The sequence below is a fragment of the Marmota flaviventris genome, chromosome 1 (assembly GCF_047511675.1).
Source record: "Marmota flaviventris isolate mMarFla1 chromosome 1, mMarFla1.hap1, whole genome shotgun sequence".
Classification (NCBI taxonomy): Eukaryota; Metazoa; Chordata; class Mammalia; order Rodentia; family Sciuridae; genus Marmota; species Marmota flaviventris.
In genome coordinates this window covers 89,445,777-89,473,256 of record NC_092498.1, presented here as the reverse complement: position 1 = coordinate 89,473,256, position 27,480 = coordinate 89,445,777, and the positions used below count along the sequence as shown (strand labels likewise).

At 54.1% G+C, this 27,480-nt stretch overlaps 1 protein-coding gene across 3 annotated transcripts in view; it reads right to left on the bottom strand.

Moving 5' to 3' along the window:
- The window catches only part of Mindy4 (MINDY lysine 48 deubiquitinase 4), a 110,096-nt gene that overhangs the window by 13,620 nt on the left and 68,996 nt on the right, over nucleotides 1-27,480 (bottom strand). For all 3 annotated transcript variants that reach the window (XM_027939717.2, XM_071608324.1, XM_071608316.1), the window contains 6 exons: nucleotides 23,030-23,131; nucleotides 21,232-21,295; nucleotides 19,801-19,866; nucleotides 16,649-16,716; nucleotides 4,723-4,786; nucleotides 1,491-1,652 (listed from right to left, as the gene is read on the bottom strand). In XM_027939717.2, coding sequence (XP_027795518.2) covers nucleotides 1,491-1,652; nucleotides 4,723-4,786; nucleotides 16,649-16,716; nucleotides 19,801-19,866; nucleotides 21,232-21,295; nucleotides 23,030-23,131 — 526 coding nt within the window. The remainder of the gene's footprint in view (nucleotides 1-1,490; nucleotides 1,653-4,722; nucleotides 4,787-16,648; nucleotides 16,717-19,800; nucleotides 19,867-21,231; nucleotides 21,296-23,029; nucleotides 23,132-27,480) is intronic.

The following is a 27,480-nucleotide window of genomic DNA, read 5'->3' as shown; positions in this document are numbered from 1 at the left end:
TTCAGGCTGAAGATTTTGGGAGTCCACTTTGGGAGTCCACTCCTGCACCCTGGCACTCCTCACTGGCCGCGTGGCCACATTCCTGGCCTCCCTCCCGACACCAGCACAATCAGGAGGAGCCACCTTGCTCTCCCCCCAGCCTTTGGTTGATCCCACAATTCTGCATTCTGTGAGCTGGGGAATATCACCCAGAAAGGGGAGAGTGTGGCACCACGTGGTTCATTAGTAAGGGACAGCACACCTGAACCTGTGGCTATGCAGGGGGGTGGGATGAAAATCTGGTCCCCTCCCACCTGGTAAATCCATCCTCCCAGCATTCTCCAGATGCTCCCATCAGGAGGGTCTCTGTGTCCTGGTTCTGGGACACATGATGCATGAGACCTAGCTCAGCCCTCCAAGAACCTGCAGGCAGAGGGAGAGCTCCTGCCACCCTCAGGACAATGCTCCCATATAATCCACCACAGAACAGTCACGAAAAGCAGGGCTCAAAGAAGGTTATATGGCAGCTGGGACAAGCAGGTAGGGTCAGTGAACCCCTGGCCAGCCCTCCTCAGCCCCTGTCTACATTCCCCGGAGGGTACAGTCATCACACACTGTCCAACTGCACCTGAGACCCTGGCTTCAGTGAGATAGGAGGCAGGGAGACCCAGTGAGGCCTCTTAGAGGTTGAATAGTGTTCCCCAGAAGATACATGAGACCTCTGAATGGGATTTTATTTGCATATAGCATCACTGCCAATGGGATTAGTTAAGATGAGGTTCTCCTGTAGGAGGGTAGGCCCTTAATCCAACTGAGGTCCTTAGGAGAATCTTAGACACACAGGGAGAAAGCCACTGTGGAACAGCAGAGTCAGGGACTGAGGTGATTCATCTGTAAGCCAAGAAACACCAAGGATTGCCAAAAAAACACCCCAAACTTGAAGAGACAAGGTTCAAGTCTCCCTTTGGGTTTCAGAGGGAGCCCTGCTCTGCAGACACCTTGATCTCAGGCCTACGGCATCCAGAACTGTAAGAGAATGAATTTCTGTTGCTTCGGCCACCCAGTTTGTGGCATCTTGTTGTGACAACCCTAAGAAAGTAATACAAGGCCTCAGACCTCAAGTTCCTATCCCTGGAAAAGACCCCCATTCCTATGGTGCATGTGCACACGCATAAACACACACACACACACGCACACACACACACACACACACACACGGCCCAGAGGCAGCCAAGGCCAACCCACAATCACACTATAAATTCCTAGAGGTACTTTCCAGACAGTCTTCCTCAGAACTCAGCATCAACTGGCTTTGGTTCTGAATTGCGTGCTTTACTGGACAGCAGGGAAACTGCACGTCTTCCCAGATCCTTGGTGACTCAGGTTGGACCTGAATTCCAGCCACTCTGGGAAGGGCAGTCCTGCTTTCCTTCCCTGCCATTGAGCTCTTTTCTTGTCAGTTCTAGGGAGCGAGGCTCCCCAGGGTCCAGAGAACATGAGTGTGTGGGTACCTGGCACACGTTGTAGTGCTCAAAGAGGGACAAGAAGCCAATATCGCTACGTGCTGTAATGCCCCGGAGGAGGGTGATGTTCCCGTTCCCAGAATCCAGCTCCACCACGTCGTTGAAAACATTGGACACGGCTCTCCCAGTCAGGAGCAGATTGACAAGTTCCTGTTGATGAGAAGGGGAAGCCACATCAAGTCTCTGAATCAGCTGTGGAGGGGAGACTAGGAAAAAAAAAAAGGGGGGGGGGGTGGAGAAGGAAAGCAAGCAAGGAGAGAGAGATGGAAATCAGAGGCAGGCCCTGCAGGGAAAGTTGCCATCTTTGCTCATCTAAGTGACTCAGGCACTCATCAACTTTTATTCCCTAAGCATTCATTGAGCACCACTGTACACAGGACCCTGTTCTAGTACCCACACCATTGGAGAGAACTTCAGGAGGGTAAGACATGACTCCATTCTCAGTCCAGACTGGGGTGGGGGTTAGGTGTGTCCCCATGGGATTAAAGCATGACACAGAATGTGACTGGGGCTATTAAAAAATGTGCATGTAGAGCACTCCAGGGCCCAGATGGACAGGACACAAGGCCACATGACCGAGTAAAAGTGGCTTTGTAGACTGACTCCTGGGATGTTAATTTTTAAATAGACTTTTAGATTTTGAAATAACTTTAGACTCAATAGAAGTCATAAAAAGAGTTCATAGAGTTCCTCGTGCCCTTCACCCAGCTTCCCCCAACAACAGCATCTTCCAGAAGCAGAGCCATACGTAAAACCAGGAAACTGCCAGGCACGGTAGGGTAAGTCTTTAATCCCAGCAGCTCGGGAGGCTGAGGCAGAAGGATCGTGAGTTCAAAGCCAGCCTCAGCAAAAGCGAGGCGCTAAGCAACTCAGTGAGACCCTATCTCTAAATTTAAAAATATACAAAAATAAATAAATAAAACAGTGCTGCAGGGCCACCTGCACTCCAGGCTTATTTGAATCTACCAGGGACAGCAAGGTCTCAGTGGAGGTGAGAGGGCAGGGCAAGATGTCTCAGGGGCAGGAAGAGCAGAAGCAGGGGGCAGCGGGAAGCCCATCTTCACCTTGCCTTGGGTATTATGTACTCAGTGGCCCCATCACTAATGCCTCAATCCAGCACAGCAACAAGCACATGACCTTAGGACCTGCAGCAGGAGCGCTGTTTCTCTTGCAGTCTCCTTCAGCCTGTGTCCCCTGCACCAGGGTGGATCACTGTGGCTGGAAGGGACCTTCTTTATGCAATGGCCTCCTTGTCCAACCTCCTCTTAGAAATGGAGAAACCGAGGCTCACAGATGCAGAAGGACTTGCCCTGGTCACACACAGTGGGCGCCAGGACTGAACCTCCACCCACATCTGCTGGCTCTGAACATCTGTCTGGTTTCCCTTCAGTTGTCCCCACCCCTCGTTACACTCATGAAGGCCCCTGCCTGGACATGCATTCAAGATGCAGGGTGGTGGCCTCCAAGGGCCCACTGCCCCCTGGGGAAGGAGTCCAGCAAGCTGCCCCAGCACTTGGGCAGGCAGGTCTCAGTCTCACCCACCTCCACCATGAATCAAGCGGGCAGGCAGCCCTCTCGCTGCTCGTGGGAATGGCCACGGCCGCCCTTTCCTAAATGGCAGAGTTTATGAAAGTGTTTTCCCCTGAATTGTGAAAACAACGTCCGGGGTTAATAAATCCCTCTGTTAACACCAACACCCCTGCCCCAGTGACAGTAAAAGAGGTCTTGGTTGATGGCCACTGAGGAGTCCTCATTGGACAGAGATACGAAGGGGCCTCATTGTGACCTAGCAGAGGAAATGAGAAAAGAATTTGGAGGAAATATCTGTTCTAAGATACTGCACCTCAGGGGCAGAAGGGTACAGCCTTGATCAGGCAGGTTCAAGTTTTTTCCATCTGGTTTTCAACAGGAAAAAAGGGCCCTGCTCCTTAATCAAGGGTGTGTCCAGAACCTTCCACCTAGCAGAAAGCCTTCTTGAGATGGGAAGAAAGGAGCACTGGGCATCTCCCACTCCCCATCTACTTCCTGACTATTCAAAATGTGGTCTGTGAACCGGCAGCATTGCCTTTCCATGGGCACTGGGGCAGCCTATTAGAAATCCAGAGCCTCAGGCCCAAGCCCAGATGCTCTGAATCCAAGCCTGCTCTACAATAGGACCCTCGAGGGTTCATGTGCACGTCAAAGCTTAAGCAGCTTGGGGTGGGGAAGAAGATGTCCCAGCTCATATGGTGAGTGTAACAGAAAACAGTCCTTGAACCCAGCCCCAGACTCTGGTCTGGCATCCTCTGCCAACACGTGATGGCCACCCACCTGTGGCCAACATCACTCTCTGCCCTCTGCAAAGAGAAGTTCCCATGGAGTAGAAAAGCACTCAGAGGGAGAGTGGGGCTACCCCAAGCAGCCTGTCCCCTGAGACCTTCTCCCAGAAAGGAGGACAACAGCCAACCCCATCCCTCTGTGGCTGACTGACAAACCATAGCCCCAAGCTTGCACCTGCATAGTGACCAGGCACAGTTCCAGAGCTGGGCACGAGTGAGTCAGGACCCCAGGACAACTGGGTCTTCAGCTGGATTGGAAGATCCAGCTGAATCTGTGTGAACTGAGAGTCAGAGGTCGCTGTGGTCCATGTGGCCACTGTGGGAGGCCTTGCTGTGCAGAAAAAGGCACAGATAGAAATTAGGGGTGGGATTTAGCTGCCAGTCTTCCTGCTCACATTGACTGTATCTGGAGCTGTTTCCTTTTCTGGTATCATGTGAGTGACTGAGAGGATCCAGGACAAGCAACTGTGCTCAGGGTCTCTCCTGCACCCCCTCAAGACCTCCTGGGGGTCCCTTTGTAGAAATACAGCTGGATGGGTAGTCATGAAGACAACACCCTGTACAAACATGAAGGGTGTCATTGCTGCTGTCTCCCCATCTGGAGCCAGGGTCCTCAGCTTATGCCAGGGGCACTGCTCCCTGTGGCCTGGGCTCTGGGCAGGGCAGCACTTGGATCTCCATCCCACCTCTTCTGCGTGGGTCCAAGCACACAGATTACAGCACAGCAAGTACTCCCCAAGAGAAGCTAAGCTGAGCTCTCTTTCCAAGTCTCCATGACCAGGAAGCCCAGCAGAGGTCGGCACACCAAAGCACTGGGAGGGTATCAGTAGGGATAAAGGAGAGAGGGATAGAGGAAGAAGAACCACCTCCAGGCTGCCCCTGGGCCCCACAGTTCCCCTGACCTGTGTGCAGTATCCGTGTGCTCCAATCAGGTGGGTGGTGGGAACATCAAAGTCCTGGCGAACCCTGGAAAACACAGAAAGGAGCCTCTGTTTGACCCAAGCCTCCAGGGCAAACCTCACTGGGTGATCGGGTGTTCCCCGTAGGCCCCAGGCCGAGGGTTCCAGATTGGGTGGGAACCTGCGTATCTTGTGTTCAGCGTTGTCTACAGAGGTGGCCCCTGCTCCAAAGAAATTTGGGCTCAAACCCAGGCCTGCTTGAGCCACAATCACCCCGTTCCCTGGGTAACGACTTCCATTCTGGCCTCCCCAGGCTTCTGGCTACACCAGAGGATGGCGAGAGAAGACTGATACAGCAGAAAGTCCCTTGTGCTGGGAATCCAACGTCCTGCCTTCACATCCCAACTACTGCTATTAACAGTAGGGGTGGGGGCAACCTCTCCCATCTCTGGGCCCCAGTCGCCCATCTGTGAAGAGGAAGGAACAGACTCGAATGCTCTGTGATGATTTGGTTATGGCTTGAGTGTGTCCCCCGTGGGTTTCTGTGTTGACCTTTAATTTCCCTTTTACATTAAGAGGGTAGAGACTTAATTCAGCTATGATTTAGAGGCTGGGCTTCTGGGAGGAGATGAGGATTAGGTAAGGTCATGGGGTGGAGCCACCACAATTGAATCTTGGAGATTATATGAGGAGGGAGACCTGAAGAGACAGGCACACGTTCCCTGTCTCTTGCCACGTGATGCCCTGCACCTCCTCAAGACTCTGCCAGCAAGGAGGCTGACATCAGATGTGGCCCTCAACCTTGGACCTTCAGAACCATCAATCAAAATAAACCTCTTCTCATTAAAACTTCCACAGTCTGCGGGATGGCGTTCCTGGCGATAGAAAATAGACCCATACAGCCTTCTCAGATTCCAAAACAACGGTGCTACAGCTCCGGTACCGAGTACCACGCAGGCATCATTCCACAAGACCCAGGGAGATAATGGGGGCTTCAAAAAGAGGCTGGCTGCCAGGTGCGGTGGCACATGCCTGTAACCCCAGCAGCTCGGGATGCTGAGGCAGGAAGATTGCAAGTTTGAGGCTAGCCTCAGCAACTTAGTGAGTCCCTAAGCTACTCAATGAGACCCTGTCTCAAAATAAAATATAAAAAAGGGCTGGGGATGTGGCTCAGAGGTTAAGGGCCCCTGAGTTCAATCCCCGGTACCACAGAAAAGGAAGAAAGAAAAAATAAAAAGGTTTGCCCAGAGCTGCTGGGCCCAGGGCCTCCAGGCAGTCTCTTTTCAAAGCCTAGAGCCCCTCCATGCTGCCCCTGTGGCTCCTTCCTCAAAAGGGGGGTTCTCCAAAAGGCATAGACTGAAAAGCCCCTTTGGCAGAGTAAGTTCCTCAAACCACAAGAAATGAATTTTAGGGCTGAGCAGCAGTGGGGACAGAACAATTCAGGATGTGTCCTATCTTTGGGACCCTGTCCCCTATGAGGAGTGAGTGATGAACACTAGGAGGCAAAAAGCCCTCCCTGAACTTCAGAGTCCTCCTCAGCTTGTCACCATGCTGGGAAGCCCACTGTGGCACGTGATTCCTAAAAGGAGCAGCAAAGACCTCAAACTAAATAGCTCCGGGAGACAAAGCATTCTTGTGATCGGAGCCATGTAACCAGCAGAGAGTAAAGGAGCTACCGTCTCCCGACTGCACCCAGCAGATGCCTCTTCAACCCTCTAGGACCCCTGGGAATTGGGAATTACTCTTTTGAGCAGCACAGAGAGCTGGGTTCTGGGGGCCAGGCGAATCCCAAGTGCCTGCTTCCCAGACCACTGCACACGGCCCTGGGGGACACACCACCACCCATCACTGTATCCCGGCCCTGGCCCGCTTCCTTTATCCACACCCCAGAGAGAGCACTGCGTGGTGACCAGGGGTTGGAAGGGTTTAGCAATCAGACCGCTCATTTTTCTTTTTGGTGGAAGAGAAGGGGAACCTGGTCTCAATTTATGCTCTAGATCCAAGGTCTGCCATAAGCTCACAAAACTAAAACAGACACCCTGGCCCTGTATCCTTTCCCGACAAACTTCAAAAATTCAGCCTCCACAATACTTGCAGAGATAATGCTTTCTTGTGGTTTTTAGTGACCATGCCAAATGAGGAAGGTTTATGGTCCACATGAGATGGCCTGGGAGCACCGTCATAGGGGACTGCAGACCACAAAGGCGTGGGGTCCTCTGGGAAGGCCCCCAGGGCTGACCCACCAGAGACAGCCCAGCAGGCCTGGGAGGGAGCCAGCCAGGGTGACTCATGGAGCACCAAACTCGGCTGGCGCTAGATCAGGCAGAAGAATTGATGGAAACGTTCTCCTCAGCGTATACAAGCATCTTCTGATGAGAAGAAAATAACCTCAAAGGAGTCCTGGGTGGACCGATAAGCATCGCTGGCCTCAGGCCACCCGCAGTTTTCAGAAGCGGTCCGATCTTCATAAGCTCACAGCCGCGTGTTCACCCAGCGGGCTTGAGAGCCTGCGTCAGCTGGGAGCAGAGGGACAAGCAGAAAGGACAATGGGAGGAAATGGCAATTGCATCCTTAGGTGCAAACACGATGGGAAATTCAGACGTGTGCTTGCATCTTAAAAGAGAGGAACATCTGTATTTCACATCAGGGCACTTGAGAGACGCCAAGGAGTGGCTCGTGGCTTCGGAGATTTACAACTTTGGCACATGTGGATGCTCAGGCCTCCCCCAGGGGAGCTGCTGCAGTACTAAGCGCGAGGAGTCCTTGGGCAGTCAGCTTGCAGGCAGGATCTGCACCAGACCCTAGTTCCAGCCATGGCCTGCTGCAAGGCCACAAACCCCTTGCCCCTGGGCCTCAGTCTCTCTTTCTGGAACATCAGAGTCTTGGACAAGATGAGAGGTGTACTGGCATGAACTGTCCAATATGTTGAAGTCCCTGTCCCCGCCCCACCCCAGCATACCTAAGCTTATGCATCTGGAGATAAAGACTTTAAACGGGTGAGTGAGTTAAAATGAGGCTCTTAAGGTGGGTCCTAATCCAATGGGACTGGTGTCCTTATAAGACAAGGTGTCTAAGAAAATTTGCACACACAGAGATCCCCCACATAGAGGAAAGGTCACCTGAGACACAGTCAGAAGTTGCCATCTGCAATCCTGGAAGGGGAGCCTCAGTAGGAACCAAGCCTGTTGGCACTTTGATCTTGGCCTTCAGGCTGTGGAGGTGTAAGAAATCAATTTCTGTGCTTAAGCCACCCAGATGGTGGCACTTTGTGACGGCAGGCCTACGACACCTGTACAAGTGGCTCCAATGTCATTTTAGACTCAGAGCCCTTTCTTTAAATGAAATCTTATATGCAGAAGCCTGTTTTATGAAGGGTGGTGTTACTTAGCTGAAGGCAGTACTGGGCCTTGCCCATCACCTTCTCCCTCCACCAGCCCCTGTGGCTTCTCAGGGGAACCTCTTGGGTTCCACACATCCTGGGAGCAGAAGCTGAAACCATGCAAGGGGCCCCCAAGCTCTGGGCTCCCACCCTTCTGGGCTTCTGAGCCACAAACCACGGCAGTCTCTTCCCCAGGACCGACTTACCACCCAGTTCTAGTGGGCAGGGGGGTCCTTTTCACAGTTCCCCTGGAGGCCAGTCCTGGGGACTCTTGAACCGCCCGAGCCAGGCACAAAGCTGAAGGACAGACGCCAGGCAGGCCCAGGAGCCCTGAGGCCCCACCCAGGTTCCACTGCCCATGGCTCCCGTTGGCCCGTCCCTTCACCTAAAAGCCTCCCCGTGTGAACGTGGCATTTGGCACACAAGTTTCTGAATAAGAAGAAAAATATGCCCAAGTGGCCTAGAAGCATGGCGCCAGTGTCTAGCCACTCACCTAAAACAAATGTCCGCAAGGCGTGTCAGTGGGCAGCTCGGCCTTGGCCTGACCGAGTGACCTCAGGCAAGTCCTCACCTCTTTTTCAGCCTGAGTCCTCATTTAGATGAAGCAGAGGCCTAGAGCAAAGGATCCCCGGGGACCCTCTGGGATGCAAACAAGTGAGTCTGGTTCCTGACTCTGATCTTAAGACATCCAGCTTCTCATAGGCAGTAATTAGCCAGAAGACCCAACCTGCCTCCACCTGTCCACTGGGACATCAAGCCCTGAGCAATTACGTCCCACTGCATCAGCTAATCTGGCTTCCCAGAGGCTATACCCCAACAGCACTTCCCTACCCAGCTGCAGAGGTGGAGCGTCTGCCTTATGAAAGGGCAACTGTGGTAGACCAAGAGAACCTGGCTCTAAAGGCAGGGAGCCCTGGGCTCAAACCCGAGTGCTGCCACTTACAGGTTGTCCCCTTCTCAGAGCCTTGGTGTCCCCACCTGCCTGATGGGTATGAGGACGCCTCCTGCTATTAGAGATCACTGTGAGAACTGGATGGGATGAACTATATAAAGCATCTGGCATTTGGTAAATGTTACTTCCTTTTTCCTACGATAACAACATGAAAACAAGAAAACAATGACCAAGAGGTCATGATTCCTGCAACCTTAACTATTCGTATCACAGCCAAGAACCCAGAATAAATCGAGACCTCCAAGAGGTTGAAATGTAGCTGCGAATATCTGAAAAGGGTCTGGAGAGAGCGGATATTGACTGCTTTCCCAGGAAGGCAGAGAGGGAAGGGACAATGAGTCAGAAGACCTGGGTGTCTGGCCCCTCTGCCACCTGTGCCGCATGGCCTTGGCAAATTGCTTTCTATCTCTGAGCCCTTGGGTGTGTCTTTCCCTGACGAAGATAACAATAGCCACTCCTGAGGCTTGCTGGAAGAGATCCTGAGAAGGCTTTGCAAAGGGCAGACAGCTCCAGGGCTGGAGAGCTCAATGTCAATCCCCCTGTCCAGGCAGTGAGAACTTGGTGGGAGACTGTGCCTGGAGGAAGGAAGAGAGGAGCAGCCCAGATTCCACAGCCACTGGCCAAAAAGCCCTTCCCAAGCTGTCTTCCCTCAACACCTGCCATCTTCCCCAACTCCGGGACCGCCCCTCCCAACCTCACACAATCAATCTCTGCAAACCCTCACCAGTGGCTTGTGCCCACTCTGTCCTTGCTACCTGCTGAGACCCTTGCTGCCCACCCCTCAGAGTCCTGCCTAGTGCCTCCTCCTCCATCAAGAGGAGGGACAGAAATGCTCATCTCTCCTCTCCTTAGTCCTCCTTTTCCAAGGGCCCATGCCATCTCTTCTCCATGCACCTGTCTTGTCCTTCAGGACAGCAAGGACTTTGAGATCAGGTAATGTCATATCTGTCTGGTCCCCTGGAGCCTAGAATGAGGCACACAAGTGCACAAAGCAAATGACACTCCCACCCTGAGCTTCCCACCCCCATCCCAGGAGAGGCTGTGGGTTTCATAGGCCCCGTGGGACTGATTCCAGAAGCTGGGCCCAGGAGGGGGGTGGAGGCAGGTGGAAGTGAGCCACCCACCAGCACACTTGAGGCAGATTTGGCCCAGAAAACCCTTCTAGAAGGTTCCTGCATCTCCCTCCTCCCAAGGCCCATTGTCCTTATCTGAGCATCTAAACCCTTCATGGAACAAGAAGCGATAGTCCTTAGGTGAGTGGTCAGAGGTAAGAGATGCCCTGCAACTTAACCCCAGAGTGGCCTGAGTTTGGTTCCTCCTCAGGTGTGGGAATGAGCCCCTCCAAACAGCCCTGGGGCTGGGGCCATGAGAAGGACTGTACTCAGCTGGGCCCAGGGTGCACTCGCTGGCTGTGGCTTGCCCTCTCAGCAGCCCGGGGACCTGCCCAGCAGTGTTGGCCTGTTTCAGAGCAGACCCCACCAGCTGAAATCATAAGGGGGTCGAGGAGGTGGTCTAGCACCAGTCAGGTACAGGCCTACTGGGGGCCTCATTTTCCATTTTATGTGGGCGAACCCTGCTGAGTGGCAGGCATCACCCCTCCCCTTCCGGTCCGGTGATGGTGATGCTGGCACAGGGTGTTAGACCAAGCCACTAGACTGGGGTGATAGGGCTGTGCCACTAACTCACCCTTCCCTTCTCCACGTCCCCACATCTGTAAAGAGGGATGATGGTCCTAGGCCTGCAGGCCTGTCCTGTGGGTTGCCACAAGACTGCAAAAGCCCAGGGTGGCAGTGAGGGCCTTGTGTCTGGCTGAGCCACCACTTTGCTCAGGGCAAGAAGGTCCATAGTGCCCTCCTGATGGGGGACCTGTGGGCAGAGGGGCAGAAGGAAGTAAGGCTTGAGGAGGGCGCCTGCCAGTCCATGACAGACATCCACACAGGTTCCCTTCCACCTGTCATGTTGGTCTGGGACATTTTTGCTGGAAGTGTTAGTGTGGACCCTCCCATCACCTGGATCACTGTTACGATGGGGCTGGAGCTCACTCAGGAAGTCCTTCTCCTCTGGTTTATTACAGGTGAGGAAGGGTCCTTGCCTACTGGATCCAGCCTCATGTGTGATGGGGAAAACCGGGCAAGAGAGGGCCACCAAGCCTGCGAGTCAGGGCTCCTGGTGTGGGGGACTCTGTTGACACCCTAATTTTTGTGGGAATGGAAAAGCTTAGGCAGGGTTCCAAGGACACCGCAGAGCGCCCCCTTCTGTTCAGCACAACACATCTGGAACTGACAAGAACTGGGGATTCTCAATGACGGCTGCCCCTGAAGAAATCTCACACCACAGACCCCCAGCCAGCAGCCCCTGCCAGGTGGCCTCTAATGGGTGAGCACCCCCTCCACTCTGGAGTGAAAATCTTGGTGGTCACTTTCCTCCATTTCTGAAAAGAGCCTGTGGGGCCTCTTTCAAGCCCATCTCCAAACCCACATCCTACATTTCCTACATGTGAAACCTCCTGCACCTCTATTTCCTGACTCCAAGCACCCAGTTCCTAGCCAGTCTAGGGCCATATTCCTGCAGAAGTCCCATGATAGGTGCAGCCCAGGCCCAGCCATGGTGATGGCATCCGGTGCCTGTCACCTGGCAGGCTATGGAGTTATTGGAGTCCCCATGCAGGAGGCTTTCCTGAGAACACAGCTGGGACTCAGGGGAGAATAGTGAGGAGATAGAGAAGGGACACAAATCCCAGGCACAGTATGTACTTCCTGGATCTAGCCACTCCTGAAGTCCAGGTATTTGATAACAGTGGCTTTGTTTTCTGGTTGCACTGGTAAGAAGCGAGTTTCTTTCACTTTCTTTTGCAACCAATTCTCATAGTTGTCATCCATTTCAGGGCTATTTCCTTAAAGAAAGAAACTGGTTGGTTGTCCCTGTTGTTTTTAATCTCTCAAAAGAGTTTTGAGAGCAAGTCACCATGGTGCAGATGCTGCATGGGTCCTCCCCCAACCCTTCAGCCAATAACAAGCTAACATCCTTTGTGGACTTTTCAGATTGCCTTTGGGCAGTTGGGGTGGTCACTGGACTGAAGGCCGAGGGGCATGGGGAAGGCCTTCTACATAAGCTTCTTCCCCACCTTCTTAACCAAGGCCCAAGCCACCCGTGAGCATCAGTCTACGGTAGGCCAGGTCTGGGTGCCCCCCCGGGGGGTTGCTGCACCCCCAGTGTTGGGCTGCCCGGTCCTGTCTCAGAGCTGGCCATGACCCCCAGGGCCCTGAGCATCTTGGGCTTGTGAGAGCTCCCTGGGGAAGGCTCTATCCATGTGTGTGGGGGGGAAGCAGCAGACCAAGGAGAACATGAAATCAGGCATGAGATTTACTGTAAGCAACTGGAGATCTTAAGAAAGAAAATAAACGGCTTGAAATCAAGTGGAAAAAAAATAAACCCTTTGCAAGACTCTGCACACAGCCCGAGTAAACAAACCTCAAAGGCCTGTTCTCGACTGTTCTTTGGAGTGGTTGGGCTGTGCTCGGCGGGGACTACATCTGCCATGGCACCCGGCCCTGGCTCTGTTCTGGCTTAGGAGTGGCCTTCAGCCAGGAGCACTGACTTTGGTGCAGGGCGGCCTCTGGGCTTCAGATCCTCTGTCACACACTCACAATCATGTCATCCTTCACCAATCTCCAGCTGACCATCCACACCCACATCACCTCCCATCCAGCCACAAGTCTCGCGATGTCACCCATCCACACACACTGCATTTGGAGGGATCAGGTAGGTCTGCCCAGCCCTCCACTCCGCTTCTCCCTGGCTGAACAGCATTTGATCTTGGATTCTGTTATCTCGCTGGGTTCCCAGGACATGTTTTCAACTACTGTGCAAAGTAATCACAGGCCAGTAGGAAGCAGCATCAAAGGGTTCTCTGCAGAGCTGACTCTGGACTCCACAGAGAGTCTGATCATCTGCTCCCAAGGTTTTGAAGCTGGGTTGTTTGTAGAGCTGGGGCTTCTCCAAAGAGGGGTCCCCTGGGCCATGGCGGGGGGCAGGTTGATGCCTTATTGGGAGTCAGGGGCCTCCCCGTCCCTATCACATCTGCACCCATCAAAGTCATCCTGTTGCATTTTCTTAACTCCTTGACCTTTAAATAGATGTTTTAAAACTAATCAGATTTTCACAATAAGGAGTCTAAAAAGTACTAGCCCAACCCTGTCCTTCTGGAAATAAAGAATTAAGACACAGGTTGAGTCAGCCTATGGCTTGTGGGCAGCTGAATTGAGAAGGGGAACCCAGACATCCTGATGCTACATCAAAGTCACCAAGTGCAAGCTTTCATGTGACGCACCACCCTGCTGGGTGTCTCTGCACAGGTCAAACGGTGACTGAGCAGGATGACACTGGCACCTGCCAGTCTCAGTGTCCATAAGAAAGGCCTTTGCCTGTTGCTCACCAGGAGGCAGCAGGCCGGAAGTGGGTCTCCCAGTCTCAGGAATAGTCCTCATTGCCATGGACGACAGGAAGCCTTCAGAGGGCCAAGGTGGGGTGCCAGGGGACAGAGGGACCCACGTGGTTGTGCAATGTGACTGGTTTATAATAGGGAGAGGATGCTTGCAGGGACTCCACTTAGGAAGGTGAGAGGATGCCTTCCTCACAGGAAACCTCTATGAGTGCCAAGAATGTAAGCGTGCTATGTGAAGTGGCTTCAGGGGGACTCTCAGGATCTGGCCAGCACTGGGGCTGCCGCTGTCCCTGTGCTCATTGTCATCCCTGTATTTCCTCCTCAGGAAACCCCTGGACCACAGGTGGGGGAAGGGTCAGCTGATGCCCCATCTGAGCAGCCCTGTGGACATGAGCACAGTGGTCACGAGAGAGCTCAGATCTGCAGCAGCCCCAGAGACCCCTGGGTGGCCTGAGGTCGAGTTCTTACCTGAAGCCCTCAGTCTAACAAAATGTTTTCTTGAACTTGAACAAATCAGAGTTGGTTGCTCAAGTTTGCCTCTACCCCAGGTCCTTAGCTGGGTCTCTCCATCTACCCCTCAGCAGGGTCCAACCAAGCAAGGGTACTCTGTGCCCGGGAAGCCCACTGATGCTCAGGAAGGATCTGCCACTTCACCACATCACCACAGAGGACCACCATGAACTTCAGGACATCCTTTTGTTTGTTTGTTTGGTACCAGGGATTGAACCCAGGGGCACTAACCACAGAGCCACATCCCCAGCCCTTTTTTTTTTTTTTTTTTTTTTTTTCATTTTGAGACAAGGTCTTGCTGAGTTGCTCAGGGCGTCATTAAGTTGCTGGGGCTGGCTTTGAATTCACAATCCTCCTGCCTCAGCCTCCTGAGCCTCTGGGATTACAGGTGTGCACCTCCACGCCCAGCTGGCTGGCATATCCTCATGGCTGCATCTACTGGGGAGGCCTGGTAGCCTCCACCTGGGACAAGCCAGAGGCAAGAAAATATAGGAAAACACACGAGCTCATGGTCCTGCAGCAGCCACTGCTAAAGGCTCCCACCCTGCAGGAGCCGTGATAACCTGGTTCCCCGAGGAAAGAGCCCGAGGAATGACCAGGCCTAATGAACCTGTCTTACTCCCAGGCTCAGCTCTGTTAAGCACAAACCAAAAGCTCTGGCTTGGGCCAGATCACCTGGGGGAACCCTGTTTGTCAGGTTCACTTGCTGTGTAACCTTGGGGGGAACCACTCCCCGCCCTAAGCCATGGGGACCACAGTGGCACCCGCCTAACTGGTTGTCATGGAGGATCAAGAGGTTCAAAGAAAAGGATTGGGCACACAGGGAGCTTCATAATGCTTCATAATGCTGGTTGCCATTATCCTTACTGCTAACAGGACTTCCTCTGTATTGTCCTCTAAGGAAAGGGGAAGGCGAGAGACAGAGGAATGACAACCAACCTGTGCAGCCAACATCACACAGGTCTCTATCTGGGTCCTCTGGAAGGCAGAGGCCTGGGGAGGCCCAGCCTGCACCCAGAGCCTCAGGATACCTGCTGCAGGGCCCATAGTAGGTCCTCAGGGCCCTGAGGGAGCAGCTGGACTGTATCTATGTGTGTCGGTGTGTGTGTCTATGCCTGTGTGTGTGTGTGTGTGTGTTGACAGGACTGTGACTTCAGGCCATGCACATGAGGCTGTGCAGTCTAGGCTGTGGGGCAGAATTCCCCACCCTGATGCCCATTAGGTGCCACAATCTGGACAGGGCACCACTGCTGCCCAGCTCCATTGGATGGGACAGGGAGGGGCAGCAGTGGCCTAAGTCCTCCAGTTCTGACCCATGTGAAGAGTGTTCTGGACAGGGGGCATCAAGGCCCCATCTAGAAGGAGAAGACTCCACACAGGAGACTGCACATAAATAGACTGCTTGTGATCACTCAAGCTCGGAGCCCAGACGCAGGGCAGAAGGTCCCCTGCACAGATGGGGAAGCTGAGGCCAGCACTACCAAGCCTGGCCCACCTGAGAGTGCAGGCTTCCCCAGTGAGGCCAGAAGACAAGCCCCCCCCCCCCAACACCTCCAGCCCAGGGATTAGCAAACCAGGCCCAGGGAGAGGGCCGGCGGCTTATGGTCTCCATGCACGTGAGCTCACGCCAGGAATGAATTATATCATTATGGCAGGATTAGAAGAAAAATGCCATTAGAAAGCGCTGTGCACACACGGATTTAATAAGGTCAGTAGCAGCAGGCAGCAGGCAGGCCAGCACACGAGGTCCCACAGAGCCCCGCAGTCCTCCTCCCGCCTGCAGCAGAGGCCCTGGGGGAGCAGCCACAGGCCAGCAGGGCCCAGCCAGGGCAGGAGGGCAAACATGTCCTTCTGCCAGGGCCTCTCCTGCCTGTGCACCTCAAAGCTGCCCAGGGACTTTGCAGTTCCCAAACCTGCTGGGAGTTGTTCCGAAATCTTCCCTATAAAGCACCTTCCCAAGGTGCTTGGACCTTGGACCTTCCCAAGTCCCCTCCTCTGGGTCTCCATCTCAAGCTCTGCCTGCCTGCCAAGTGATGCCACCACCAAGTGTACTTTACAAAACTATCCCTGTACTATTCGCCTGCTGTGCTCCCTAGGGACGATGCCCAGGTGGTAAATACAGACAAGAGGCCTAGAAGGCTCCGAGGGAATCAGTTTCATGGAAGGGCTCAGCTCTAGGGCAGCCTAGGAGCCCGGGGTCCAGCATAAGAAAGTCAGGGCCACTGGCATTCCTAACTCTCCCTCTGGGTACCGCCCAGGACTCCCAGTAGCCTGCTGGCGGCTGCAGAACAGTCTTGGCCTACAGAGAGACCCTGCCCTGAACTCGGGGTCTGCAGCCATTTCCCAGGTCTCAGCCTCACTGTCCACCCCTGCACAAGTAGCAAGGATGAGAGCCTTAAATGTGCACACAGCAGTCACATGCAAGCTTGCAGAGGTCCCTCTTGAGTTGTCCCCAGCATAAGTGGGGACACCACAGAGAAGGGGACCTTGGAATATGTAGGATGGGCCTGCTCTGCTCTTCCACCAGCTCTTCCCCTCCTCTGCTGCCTCACTAAACACCAAGCCCTGCCCTGGGCTCTGGGGAAGGGGCACAGGGAGACACAGATAGCCCCCGCCCAAGGAGTTGACAGAGAAAGATACTCACAGCTCCAGGGACCTGGACAGGATGGCAGACAGGGTGAGCAGGATGCATCCATAGGGGCCTGCTTGGAACTGGGAAAGGAGAGAGAAGTGAGTACCTTCCACACACCTCCAGCCCTCAGCCTGACACTCTTTGGGGGCTCCTGGACTCACAGCCTCCCATCAGGTGGCCACAGGACAGACCCTGGGCAGGTCTCACCAGCCAGATCCCCTCATCATAGGGATGCACCAGCCCAAGTGACAGAAGGGGCAAAGCACAGGAACACCACGGAGCATATCCACAGACATCAAGCTCAGGGAGGGAGGAGGCCCAAGGAAGGTATTATGGAGGCCTGATGTCTAAATACAAACCCCAGGAATCAGAAGAGAAGTGAACACCACTCATAGCATGGGAGGTATGTGCACAGGCCCCAAAGCAAGAGCGGGCAAGTTCACTGTGCTAGGGCCTAGAAGAGCCCAGTTTGGGGAAATACAAATGAATGAATGAATGAATGGATCCACGTCCATCTTAAATTACCCTTCCCTTAATTCTGTGATCTCAACCCAATTGCTTCACTTCTGTTACTCTCAGTTTCCCCAGTGTCTGCAGACATGTTCTGACCACTGCAGAGTTATGTGGATGTCCTGCAAAAGAGGACACACACCTGGGGGTGGGGGGGTGGGGGGCTTGGACCTGCAGACCTGTGTCACAGCTCTGCTGCTGACCTGCATGCTGGCCTTTCCTTCTGGAATACCTACGCACTGCTGCCATGGACCCACACCTTGTTTGGGGGAAGCCCTGGTACTTTTGAGGTCTATCTCCCCTCCACGTGCCTGTGATACCTACAGACCACAGGACTGAGATGAGGAAGGACACGGAAGTCCTGGTGAGCCCTAGCTGGCTGTGAAACTATGGGGAGGTTTGGGTGGGCATTTGCCCAGTCCTTGGCCCACCCTCAAGAGCCTTTACCCTGAGCCCTCTGCAGAGGCTGGGGAGATGAACCCCACCTGGGGCTTCCTGCCCTTGCCAGAACACAGTGAATGGCAGCAATATTCCATTTTGCTTTTGAAAACATTTATTAAAATTATCTCATCAAATTCAAGCTGCCAAGACTTGGGAGGCCACGGGGCAAGGCGCCGGCTGGAAAGGCGAGCCCCGGCAGGCAGTTGGTCCGGAAACCTCACTTAGGGGCCGGAACCATGTCTGGTGCCACTCGGGAAGAAGGGGCCATTCTTCCACCCCAGATCTCCGGCCCTGGAGAGACCTGAGCCCTCCAAAGGACTTCAGTGGGCCGTGGGGGTGGGGGTATCCCTGAGCCAGCCCGGGGTCTGCCAGACACCTCACCCAGAGGTGAGCGGTAATGAAAACCCAGCAAGGAGGCTATTTATTTTGGGCAGAGACGGTTTGGTGTACATTTCCAGGCCTGGCACCAGGAGCCCCTCTGAGACCCAGCCCATGAAAAATGGATTTGGTGAACCTAGTGCTGAGGCAGCTCCGCTGCTTCCAGCAAAAACATAAATCAAGCTTCAGGGGGAGACTCTGGCTGCCAGATTGAGAAGGGCCAAATACTGAATGGACCGGCAGAAGCAGGGAGCCAAAGCTGGCCAGGGATGGACAGCTCGAGGCCAGAGGCCTTGAGGGTCTCTCTCCCTGCAGCAGCCATACTCTCCAAGTCCCTTTCACAGTCATTTTCATGCCTAGGCTTCACTGAAACCCGGGGACACAGGCCAAGGGTGAGACCCATGTTACAGGTAGGGATACAGAGGCCCTAGCACTGCTGGGCAGCCAGAACCTTTGGGGACAGTTATAAGACCTCCAAAACTTGGGCCGTTGGAATGATCTCCCTGGAGCCTCTCCTTGGCCCCATAAGCCTCAGCAATCACTTCCCTTGCTTGACTAGGTAGCTCCAGGCCCTGCCTCATCTGAGGATGTGACACGTGTGACCTTAGTCCTGGCCACCCTGGTGGAGTCCCCACACTGGGTTCATAAGTCTCTCAGGTGCACTCTGGGTTTAACAGGGGGCCCCCTTCCTGCTGATTCAGACTGCCTATACTCCATTTGGAAAACATGCCTCCCGGTGTTTAAGTTTCTCCTTGACCACCTCTATTGGAGCTGGAATCTGCAGTCCTTCACCTTCCAGATGAGGAAACTGAGACCCAGGGACCTCTGCAAGGCTGCATGTGGGCAAGCAAGAAGGCAGGGGGGTCCAGTCTCCTGGTCTTAGCTCACATTGTAAGATTTCCCTCTTGTTTTTACATGTCTATGGCTCACCCATCCCAAGGTGGCCCTAAACCACGGTGACAATGGACGCCCACAATGAATGAGGACATTGCTCAAGTCCTGACATGCTACACAAGGCCCTGAGGCAGATGCTGCTATTCCCCATGTCTGGCAGAGGAGAAACTGAGGGAAAGAGGAGCTCCATGTGTTGTCTGAGGCCTCAGAGCTAGTAGGGAGCTAACCCGGATCCAAATTCAGGCCAATTATCTCTGGAGGCCGAGTCCTCTGCCCTTGGAGAGTGTAACCTCCTCCTCTGCAAAGCCAGGCTGCCACAGCCCCACTGGGAACTCCAAGATCCCTCTGGCTGCACTGCTCCTGACCCTGGCCACGTCCCTCCTAGCTCACAGTAGAGAGTGGCTGTACAGTTTACAGACTGGACACTGCAGGGTCCCTGCTTGGGCCAATCCAGCCTCCCCAGGACACCAGATGAGGTCCTGTCCCAAGCAGTGTCCCCATGGGCACTGCTTGCCCTCCAACCCTGACTTGGAAGCCACTTCCTTTTCTCCCAGCTGGTCCCGGGACACACCCATTAACACAGAGCTCCAGAGGAAGGTGCTTGCTCCTGGACACAAAGACAGCTCTGCAGCCACCATCTAATTGCTGCTTCTCTTTCTTCCGACCCCACCAGTCCTAGCCCTGCTCTTTGCAGCCCCAAAGCTAACTTGTGTCCATGACCAGCCCACGAGGATGCGATGGAGAGCCTGGAACCCCTGCCCCAAGTCCACCCTTCTCCAGACACATCACCCATCATCCTCAACGCACCACCCAGAGGCCCACGTGCCCTCCTGCCATCTTGGCTGATGGAGAGGACAGCTCCAGGTCACCAGCATCTCTCCTACAATGAAACCAGAAGGCTCAACACTGCCCACCCCACAAACAGACGCCACGGTTCATACCTGATGAATGCTGTACTGAAGGAAAGTCACCAGCTCCTCGTAGCAGGTCAGACTGTGCAGTGTGAGCTGGGAAGGAACACACACTTGTGAGCTGCCATTTCCTCGGGGCCAAGCCCATCCCAATCCCGGTCAGAGCCTGTGGCCCTGGCTTCAGCCACTACTCACCCCACTGTGACCCTCCCTAGGCTGAGAGTAGCAACCTGCAGAGCTGGCGCTGGGACATGCCCCACATCTAGTGCAACTCAAGGCTTCCCAGAACAGCCAGGGTCTCTGGGGGTGAGTCTGCCCAGCAGCAGCCCTGGGCCCACCTTTAGAACCCCAAGAATGTCGCAGGTTGTGGGACTAAGCACAGGACCCAGCATTGCACGTGGCCGCAGGGAGGGCTGCACCCTGCATGCCAGTCATAGCTGAGAAGAGTCCGGGGATTGAGGAGGCTAGCACATCCAAATCACAATGCCAGGCTAGGGGAGCCCAACAGGCCAGGTCCAGAGTTATTGGAAAGCAGCAAATATAAGTCCCTTTTGTTTTCTCAGGCAGGTCTGAGAGGGAAAAAAAAAAAACGCTTTAAAAAAAATTAGCCAAGTGAGGCCCTTAATTAGGGTCCCAGGGTCACATTGGCCCAAAGCTAGGTCAAATAAAACAAGTGGGTTAAAATGAAAATTCTAGCCAGGGGCAGTGTTGCACGCCTGTAATCCAAGCAGCTTAGGAGGCTGAGACAGGAGGATCACGAGTTCAAAGCCAGCCTCTGCAAAAGTGAGGAGCTAAGCAACTTGGTGAGACCCTGTCTCTAAATAAAATACAGAAAAGGGCTAAGGATGTGGCTCGGTGGTCGAGTGCCCCTGAGTTCAATCCCTGGTGCCAAAAAGTAAAAACAGAAGATTCTAAACAGACGGCAGGATTTTCTTTTTCTTTCTTTTTTTTTTTTTTTAACTTCACAGCTTTTGTATTTTCAAAACAACCAACAGTACATTTCCCATTTTTTCACTCTGTACCATGGACGTCTGGCTTCGTGGCAGGAGCTCCATGCTATCAAAGTCCTTCCCCACCTTCTAACTGCCTCCCCTCTGCAGACTGGCACCATTGTACCCCCCACCCCCCAGGTCTTAGAAAAGAGGCTGGAGAAAGAGGAAGAGGGACCTGGGGGAGGGCTGGGGCTCAGCCCGGGGTGCTGTGTACAGGCTGCTGGGGACCCCAGGCCTGCGCGCCCCTGAGGTGTCGGGAGTCACTGGCCACAGAACCAGCGCTGGCAGCCGCCCACCCCCAAAGCCAAACACCTCTGTCCCCTCCCCAACCCGGGGGGCGTGGACACGGTGGGCACGGGCTGCAGGAAGGGCCCGGGCATCCCCAGCTGTGGGAGGATTTACTTATAGGAAAGGAGACAGTCCCCAAACAAAGCCAAAGTTTGCGTGATAACTTTCCAGAAAGCCGTACTGTTTCTAAGACTCCGTCGGCTTTGTATTTCCCAGTCGGGCTGAACTGCTCGCTTCCCGAAGACCTAAAAAGGAAAAGACGGAGCGTGAGTCCTCTGCCAGGAAAGAACGCCCTCCCGCCAGCACAGGACCGCATGTGCCTTCCCCTGAGGACAAATGGAAGGTGGCTGCCGAGGACAGAAGGAGCCAAAGGTGTCTCCGGTTTCCCTGCTGCAGACTCACCTCCTAGCCTGGGTCCAGGGGACTCACGGGGGAGGGGGGAAAAGAAAGAATGAAAAAAAAAAAAGAGCAGGGGGTGCCCTTGGAATAGCCAAACCCACACCCTGGCAGTGGGAAGCCTGACTCCCACCACAACTGAGGATTGCCTGCCCACGGGAATGTTGGCGGGCAACGTTGGCCCTCGCGTCCACTAATGGGGGATCCCAGCTCTGCCTCTGGAGCCTCCTCTCTGCGACCCCTTGGTTAACTTCCCTTGGTGTGCAGAGCAGTGTGGCATGGACAAGTGTAGGGCTCGGATTGGGGACCCATTGTACCACTAGCTGCTGTGTGGCCATGGATCAGCCACCTTCCCTCTCTGGGCTTCTGTTTCTGAATCTCTAAAACAGGCAGAAATACAATTCCTACCTCATCTGCTCTTAGAGCTGCTGCAATAGATGCTAAGGGCCTAGGTTAATAAGCTCCCTGGAACACGGTACAAGACAGGTAATAGGGGCTGGGGTTGTGGCTCAGTGGTAGAGCGCTTGCCTAGCATGTGTGAGGTGCTGGGTTCGATCCTCAGCACCACATAAGAATAAATAAATCAAATAAAGGTATTGTGTCCATTTACAATTAAAAATTTTTTTAAAAAGGTCATCAACAACAATAATGACGATGATATCTCACCTCTACTTTTGTGATGCTTAGTGTATGCCACGCGCTGTCCTAAGCACTTTATATTTATTATTTATCACCAATTTATACTGATAAATGATTCAGATGAATAATATTATTATATTTATTGCATATTATTTATTTATACTGACTCATTTAGTTCTCACAACCATCCTATTAAGTAATCATTACCATCATCCTCATTTTCTAAACAAGTAAACATGAGGCACAGAGAGGTGAAGTTAGCTGCCTGAGGTCACATAGCCATCGAGCAACAGCTTCAGAGAGTTCCTTCTCATAAACCCTATGCTACAGTGACCAACATGCACCCCAGAGTGTGCTTCTTAGCCCCCAAAATTACTTCCTTTGCTAAAGTTAAGCCACAAATAAAAAAAAATTGAATTTTTTTGTGGCTGGGGATGTACTCAGTGGTAGGGCCAGGACAAAGGGATGCTTCCGCTCTGAGGGGTCGAGGAGAAGAGGCAGCCAGTGAGGTCTGTGGACTGTGTGGGGCAGGACGGAGGCCACAGAGAAGAGCCCAGGTGGGTCAGGGCACAGCATCCAGGGCTGGGCTCCACCATCCTCTGCTCACCTCTCAAGGGAAATGTCAATCCTGGGGGGACCAGGGAGAGCAGCTGGGTCAACCTGAGGGGCTGTTTCTAAGGCCCCCGGGAATACAGCGGGGAAGTGGGTACCTGGGCCACAGGTTCTCAGGGGCTCCCAGAGCTCCCAAGGAGGCAGGCTGCACAGACAGGAGCACACCTTCCCAGGTGAGGGCTGCAGCCCGGGCAGTCAGCAGAGCTGTGCAGAGGGTCTGTGCCCTGGCCTATCCCTGGGCTCCCCAAACATAGTCCATCCACCCCACAGACAGGAGAGCTGCAAACAGCTTGCCTGCCACCGCGGCTGGCGTGGCCCTCGGAACCACTTACAGCGCGACCACAGCTCTCTGTCGGCCCCCAGCCCGCCACAGGATGTCTGCAATGGCCAGGGTGAGGCAGCGGGTCCTGTGGGTGTCTGAAGGCTGCAGCTGCCTGAGAACAAGAAGGACAAGCAGGAATGCGTCAACGCCCACGGCACACGAAGCAGAGGCGGCCCAGCCCAGGGGGATGCCCAGGCGGCCCTTGTGCAGATGGCTCTTCTCCCCTGACTCCCAGAGGATCACTTGCAGCCTGGGAACTTCATGGCCACGCCCGGGGAGGAAGGCCCTCTGTGGATGAGAGCCAGGGAGGACCCAGGAGTCGGGTGCTGGTGGAGGCAGCCAAGGCACTGGAGCAGGGGACCCAGGAGACCTGGCAGGGCCCGGAGGGTGCTGGCAGGACAGGAGACGTGGTGCAGCCTGGCTTGCTGGATGCTTAGATACAGAGTGTGGGAGGAGGGGGAGGGGGAGGCAGGTTGACCCTTGTGGCTTTGGGCTACACGCTGGTGCCACCAGCCGAAATAAGGAGCGTGTGGCTGGAGGAGGCAGATGTGGTGGGCGGTGACACGCTGCACCTCTGACTTACAGAGCAAGGGGTGCACGTGGATCCCCAGGTGGAACTGTCAGACCCACTGAACTACAGAAGGGGGGCGGGGCTCAGCACAGATTTCCCAGACAGAAGATGAAGAAGGGGCAAGTAGCCAAGGATGAGGTCCATTTGTGGTACCAGGGAGGCCAACAAGGAAGGGTCAGAGGGGTGGGGCAGAACAGGAGACCAGGCAGGGCACAGTCTAGGCACAAAAGAACTTTAACCGGCATAGCACGCCTGAAATTTCAGCTACTCAGGATGCTGAGGCAGGAGGATCGCAAGTTCAAGTCCAGGCTGGCAACTTAGTGAGACACAGTCTCCAAATAAAATAAAAAAAAATTTTTGAAAGGGCTGGGGATGTACTCAGTGGTAGAGGCTTGCCTAGCATATACAAGGCACTGGGCACTGGGTTTAATCCCCAGCACCACACACACACACACACACACACACACACACACACACAATTACAGAGCTCTCTTGCAATAAAAATGGTGACTAAGAGGTTCCTGGTGTGTGGAGGGAACGAGAGGGTGGATGGGAGACAACCAAATATAGATGTTTCTTTCCATTTGACATTTCCAGGGCTTGTTAGAGCTCTGTCTGGCCTTCTCCTGCAGGCTGGGAATTGTTTCTAAATTCATACAAAAGCTAGTGTGACTGGTTCTCTCTTCCTAACAGACAAAGGGGTTTGATGAAGACTCTCCTGGGGTCAGAGGAGTGCAAAGTGGGGGGGTCCCAGGTTTCCAGGCACCAAATCTCTCTGAGCTCCATACCTCATTGTGTAAGGGAGACAGTAGTGGCATTTCTCCCTCCTGTCCAGGGCAGAAGAAGGGAATCAGGAGACCAGGACATAGCCACCATGGTGAGCAGCAAGCCATCGCTGACCAGTGCCTGGGACATAGAGCCAGGGACCCACAGACAAGCTGTTGTGGCCCCACTAAGGTAAAACAAGAGGCGATAGGACCCCAGCTCCCTCAGTTTCCCCATCCAGAAATGGGCAACGACAGTGATTCCTCTCTGCTCGTGCTGGGAACTTTAAATGAGATGATGGTTGGGAGGCCCCTGACTTGAGACCTGGCACCAACAGTTCCTGTCACTATTGTCCAGTGAAAAACTCAAGTCCCCGCTTGGGTCAAATCCACAGAAGGGGAGACCCCCAGCATCCAGCGTGAACTTGGCCCCGAGCTCCTGCCACTGGAGACCCTTCAGATGGGCACTCAGGCACTCAGGGAAATGAACCAGCACACCGCCTGCTCCTTCGGGCTCAGGAAGCCCATCGTGTTCCTCACAGGAAACGGTTACGGTGCGATCGCCAAACCGGACGACCCGAGCTATCGGGAGCCCTGGCCCAGGTCACCCGCTAATGAGGAAAACAACGTTGAGAAAACACTGCTCTAGGTTTCAGGAGAGGCCACGCCAAGGACAAGAGGGCCAGGAGAGCAGAGCTTGTGGGACAAAGGAGAAAGAATTGGACGTTTATCTCTTTGGAATCAGAACCCACAAATGTGGCCTCTGACATCCCCTGGGTCATTCCATGTCCTGCCACGTCCTGTCGATCGCACATCTGAGTCTTACATCCATCCTGCTCTTGGGCCCTGTCCACAGCTGAGCTGTTGCTGATGGTGCCCGCCAGCGTTCCTGCTCCCTCCTGCCCCACCTCCTGCCCCCGTCACGCCTACTCACTGTGTGTCCAGGGAGGGGACCTCTGGCAACAACACAGCCCTCCTGGCATAGCCACTGCTCCAGATTAGAACACCTGACCTGGGTAGGAGCTGAGCAAAGGTGTGCGTGGCTCACACCTGTGCTGCAAAACCTCCATGTCTGAAATCAAGGGAAGCCTTTCAAACCCTGTGCTCTCTGTGCCCACCGACCGGAGCAGGTCATCCTCGGTTGGAAACGTCAGTGGAGCAACAAGGAAGGTCTAAAAAGCCAACGCACCACAGAGACCCTGTGGAATGCAGCCTCGGATCACCTCTTTAAAAGCCCCCTGTTCCTGCTGATGGGTAGAATGAGCCTTTGGGACAGGAGTCCCCTCTGTTTCTCCTTTGCTAGAAAAGCAATAAAACTTCTTTTCCTTTTTTCTCAAAAATAAAATAAAATAAAAAATAAAAGCCAACACATATTGAGTGGGTGTTATATGCTCTGTATCATGACATCAAATCATGAAAGCACCCCATGAGGTAAGACCTTTTATCATCCCCTTTTAAAATGGGGAAACTGAGGCCCCAACACTTGATCTTTCCAAGGTCACACTGTTGGTAAGAACTAGGAAAGAATAAACACTGAGGAAGGAAAGAAGGAAGGGAGGGAGGGAGGGAGGGGAGCCAGGAGAGCAGAACCAACTGTCTTGGGCACTTGGTTTCAGGAGCCAATGTCCCTTTGCCTCAGAGCCTGTCTTTTCAGCACACGACCAAGAGCTCTTGCTCCTGAGGTGGCCCAGCTCCCCATCTGGGGGGCTTTGCTCGCAGCCCCTCTGACCCTCCCTGTCTCTACTCCTAAATCCCTCTTTCCACTAGTTTCCGTGGAGTAACTTCTCCGACCTCTCCACCCTTCCTGGGCCTTCCCCTTCTTCTGTTTGAGAAGTGACTTTCCAGGAAACAGCAGAGCTGGGGTGTGCAGCGGTTGGACAGTTGAGAGGCCTGGGTTTGACTCCTGACTTACACGTCTGGGGCAGCCCCATACCACCCTGGCCTCCATGCTCACCTGGAAACATGGGCACTGAGTCAGATGCCCCTGGCATCACCCTGTCTTGCCATCTGTCATGTAACCTACCCCAGGGCCAACAGGGCTGAGGGTGAGGGCACAAGTTCTTGTCCCACAGGCGGTGACAGTGGAAGTCACCCAAGCCTGCCTGTACCACGCACACTCCAGGTTCACCACACAGCTCGCTGTAGCTTTCACAGGGACACCTTGGTGACTGTGGAGGTCCTGTGTGGCTGAGCAGCTGACACCCATCTGCCACGCTCCTACCAGGAATCTGGTGCCTGGCTTGGCTCTTAGGCGGGGAGGAGTTTCTTCAAGAGTCCAATTCCTCCAGGAAAAGTGCAGCCTGAAGAGGTCTGTCTTGGGAGGGGGAGGGCAGGGCCATAATATGTCCCGAGTTTGTCCGAGTGTTTGAGAGGGAAGACACATTCTACCCCAATTATCTCAAAATAGCCTCACCTGTCCCCTCGGATGGGCCTATGGAAATGAAGTCTATAGAAAATTCAGGAGACAGTTGTCCAGTGTGTGCAAGCCCAAGAGTCCTTGCTCTCTGCTCCCTCCCAGGGTCAAGAGAAGGCAGGAAGATGGCTAGCCTGGGGCCCCAGGGCCTGAGTTCCAAGCCTGGCTCTACCACCAATGTCCAGAGGGTCCGAGGACAAGTGCCTCCCCTCCTCTGAGCCTTCAGTCCCATTTCAGAGAGGAAAGCAGGGGTAAGAGGATGCCATCCTTGGATTCCCCCCCCCACCACACCAGCTGTGGTGGCCTCTGCAGGGCCTCCCTGTCTGGGGCCCTCTCCAGGCCTGCAGGGCATTGAGACCTCATCTCTTCCCATGAGCCCAGCCGCTCCAGCCCTTCCCGAGTGGAAAATCACCGTGGCCGACCGCCCGGCTCTGCCTGGCTGATGGCAGGGAGGCGGGCTGCCAGCCTGATAGATGAGCCTTAATGAAGCCAGACAGTCCTGCAGGAGAACAGCGCAGCGGCCAAGAGACCTTTACTTCAGCATGGCTTCCCTGGAGGTGCCAGCGCATCCCCTGCTCCACTTCCACAGGACCCTTTCCCTGTCCTCAAGGTCTGCAGACCACAGGGTCTGCACGGGGAGGCAGTGTCCCGAACACAGCAGAGGTGCTGACCTCCTTTTTTAAAAAAATTTTTTAAGCTGCATCATTACTGAA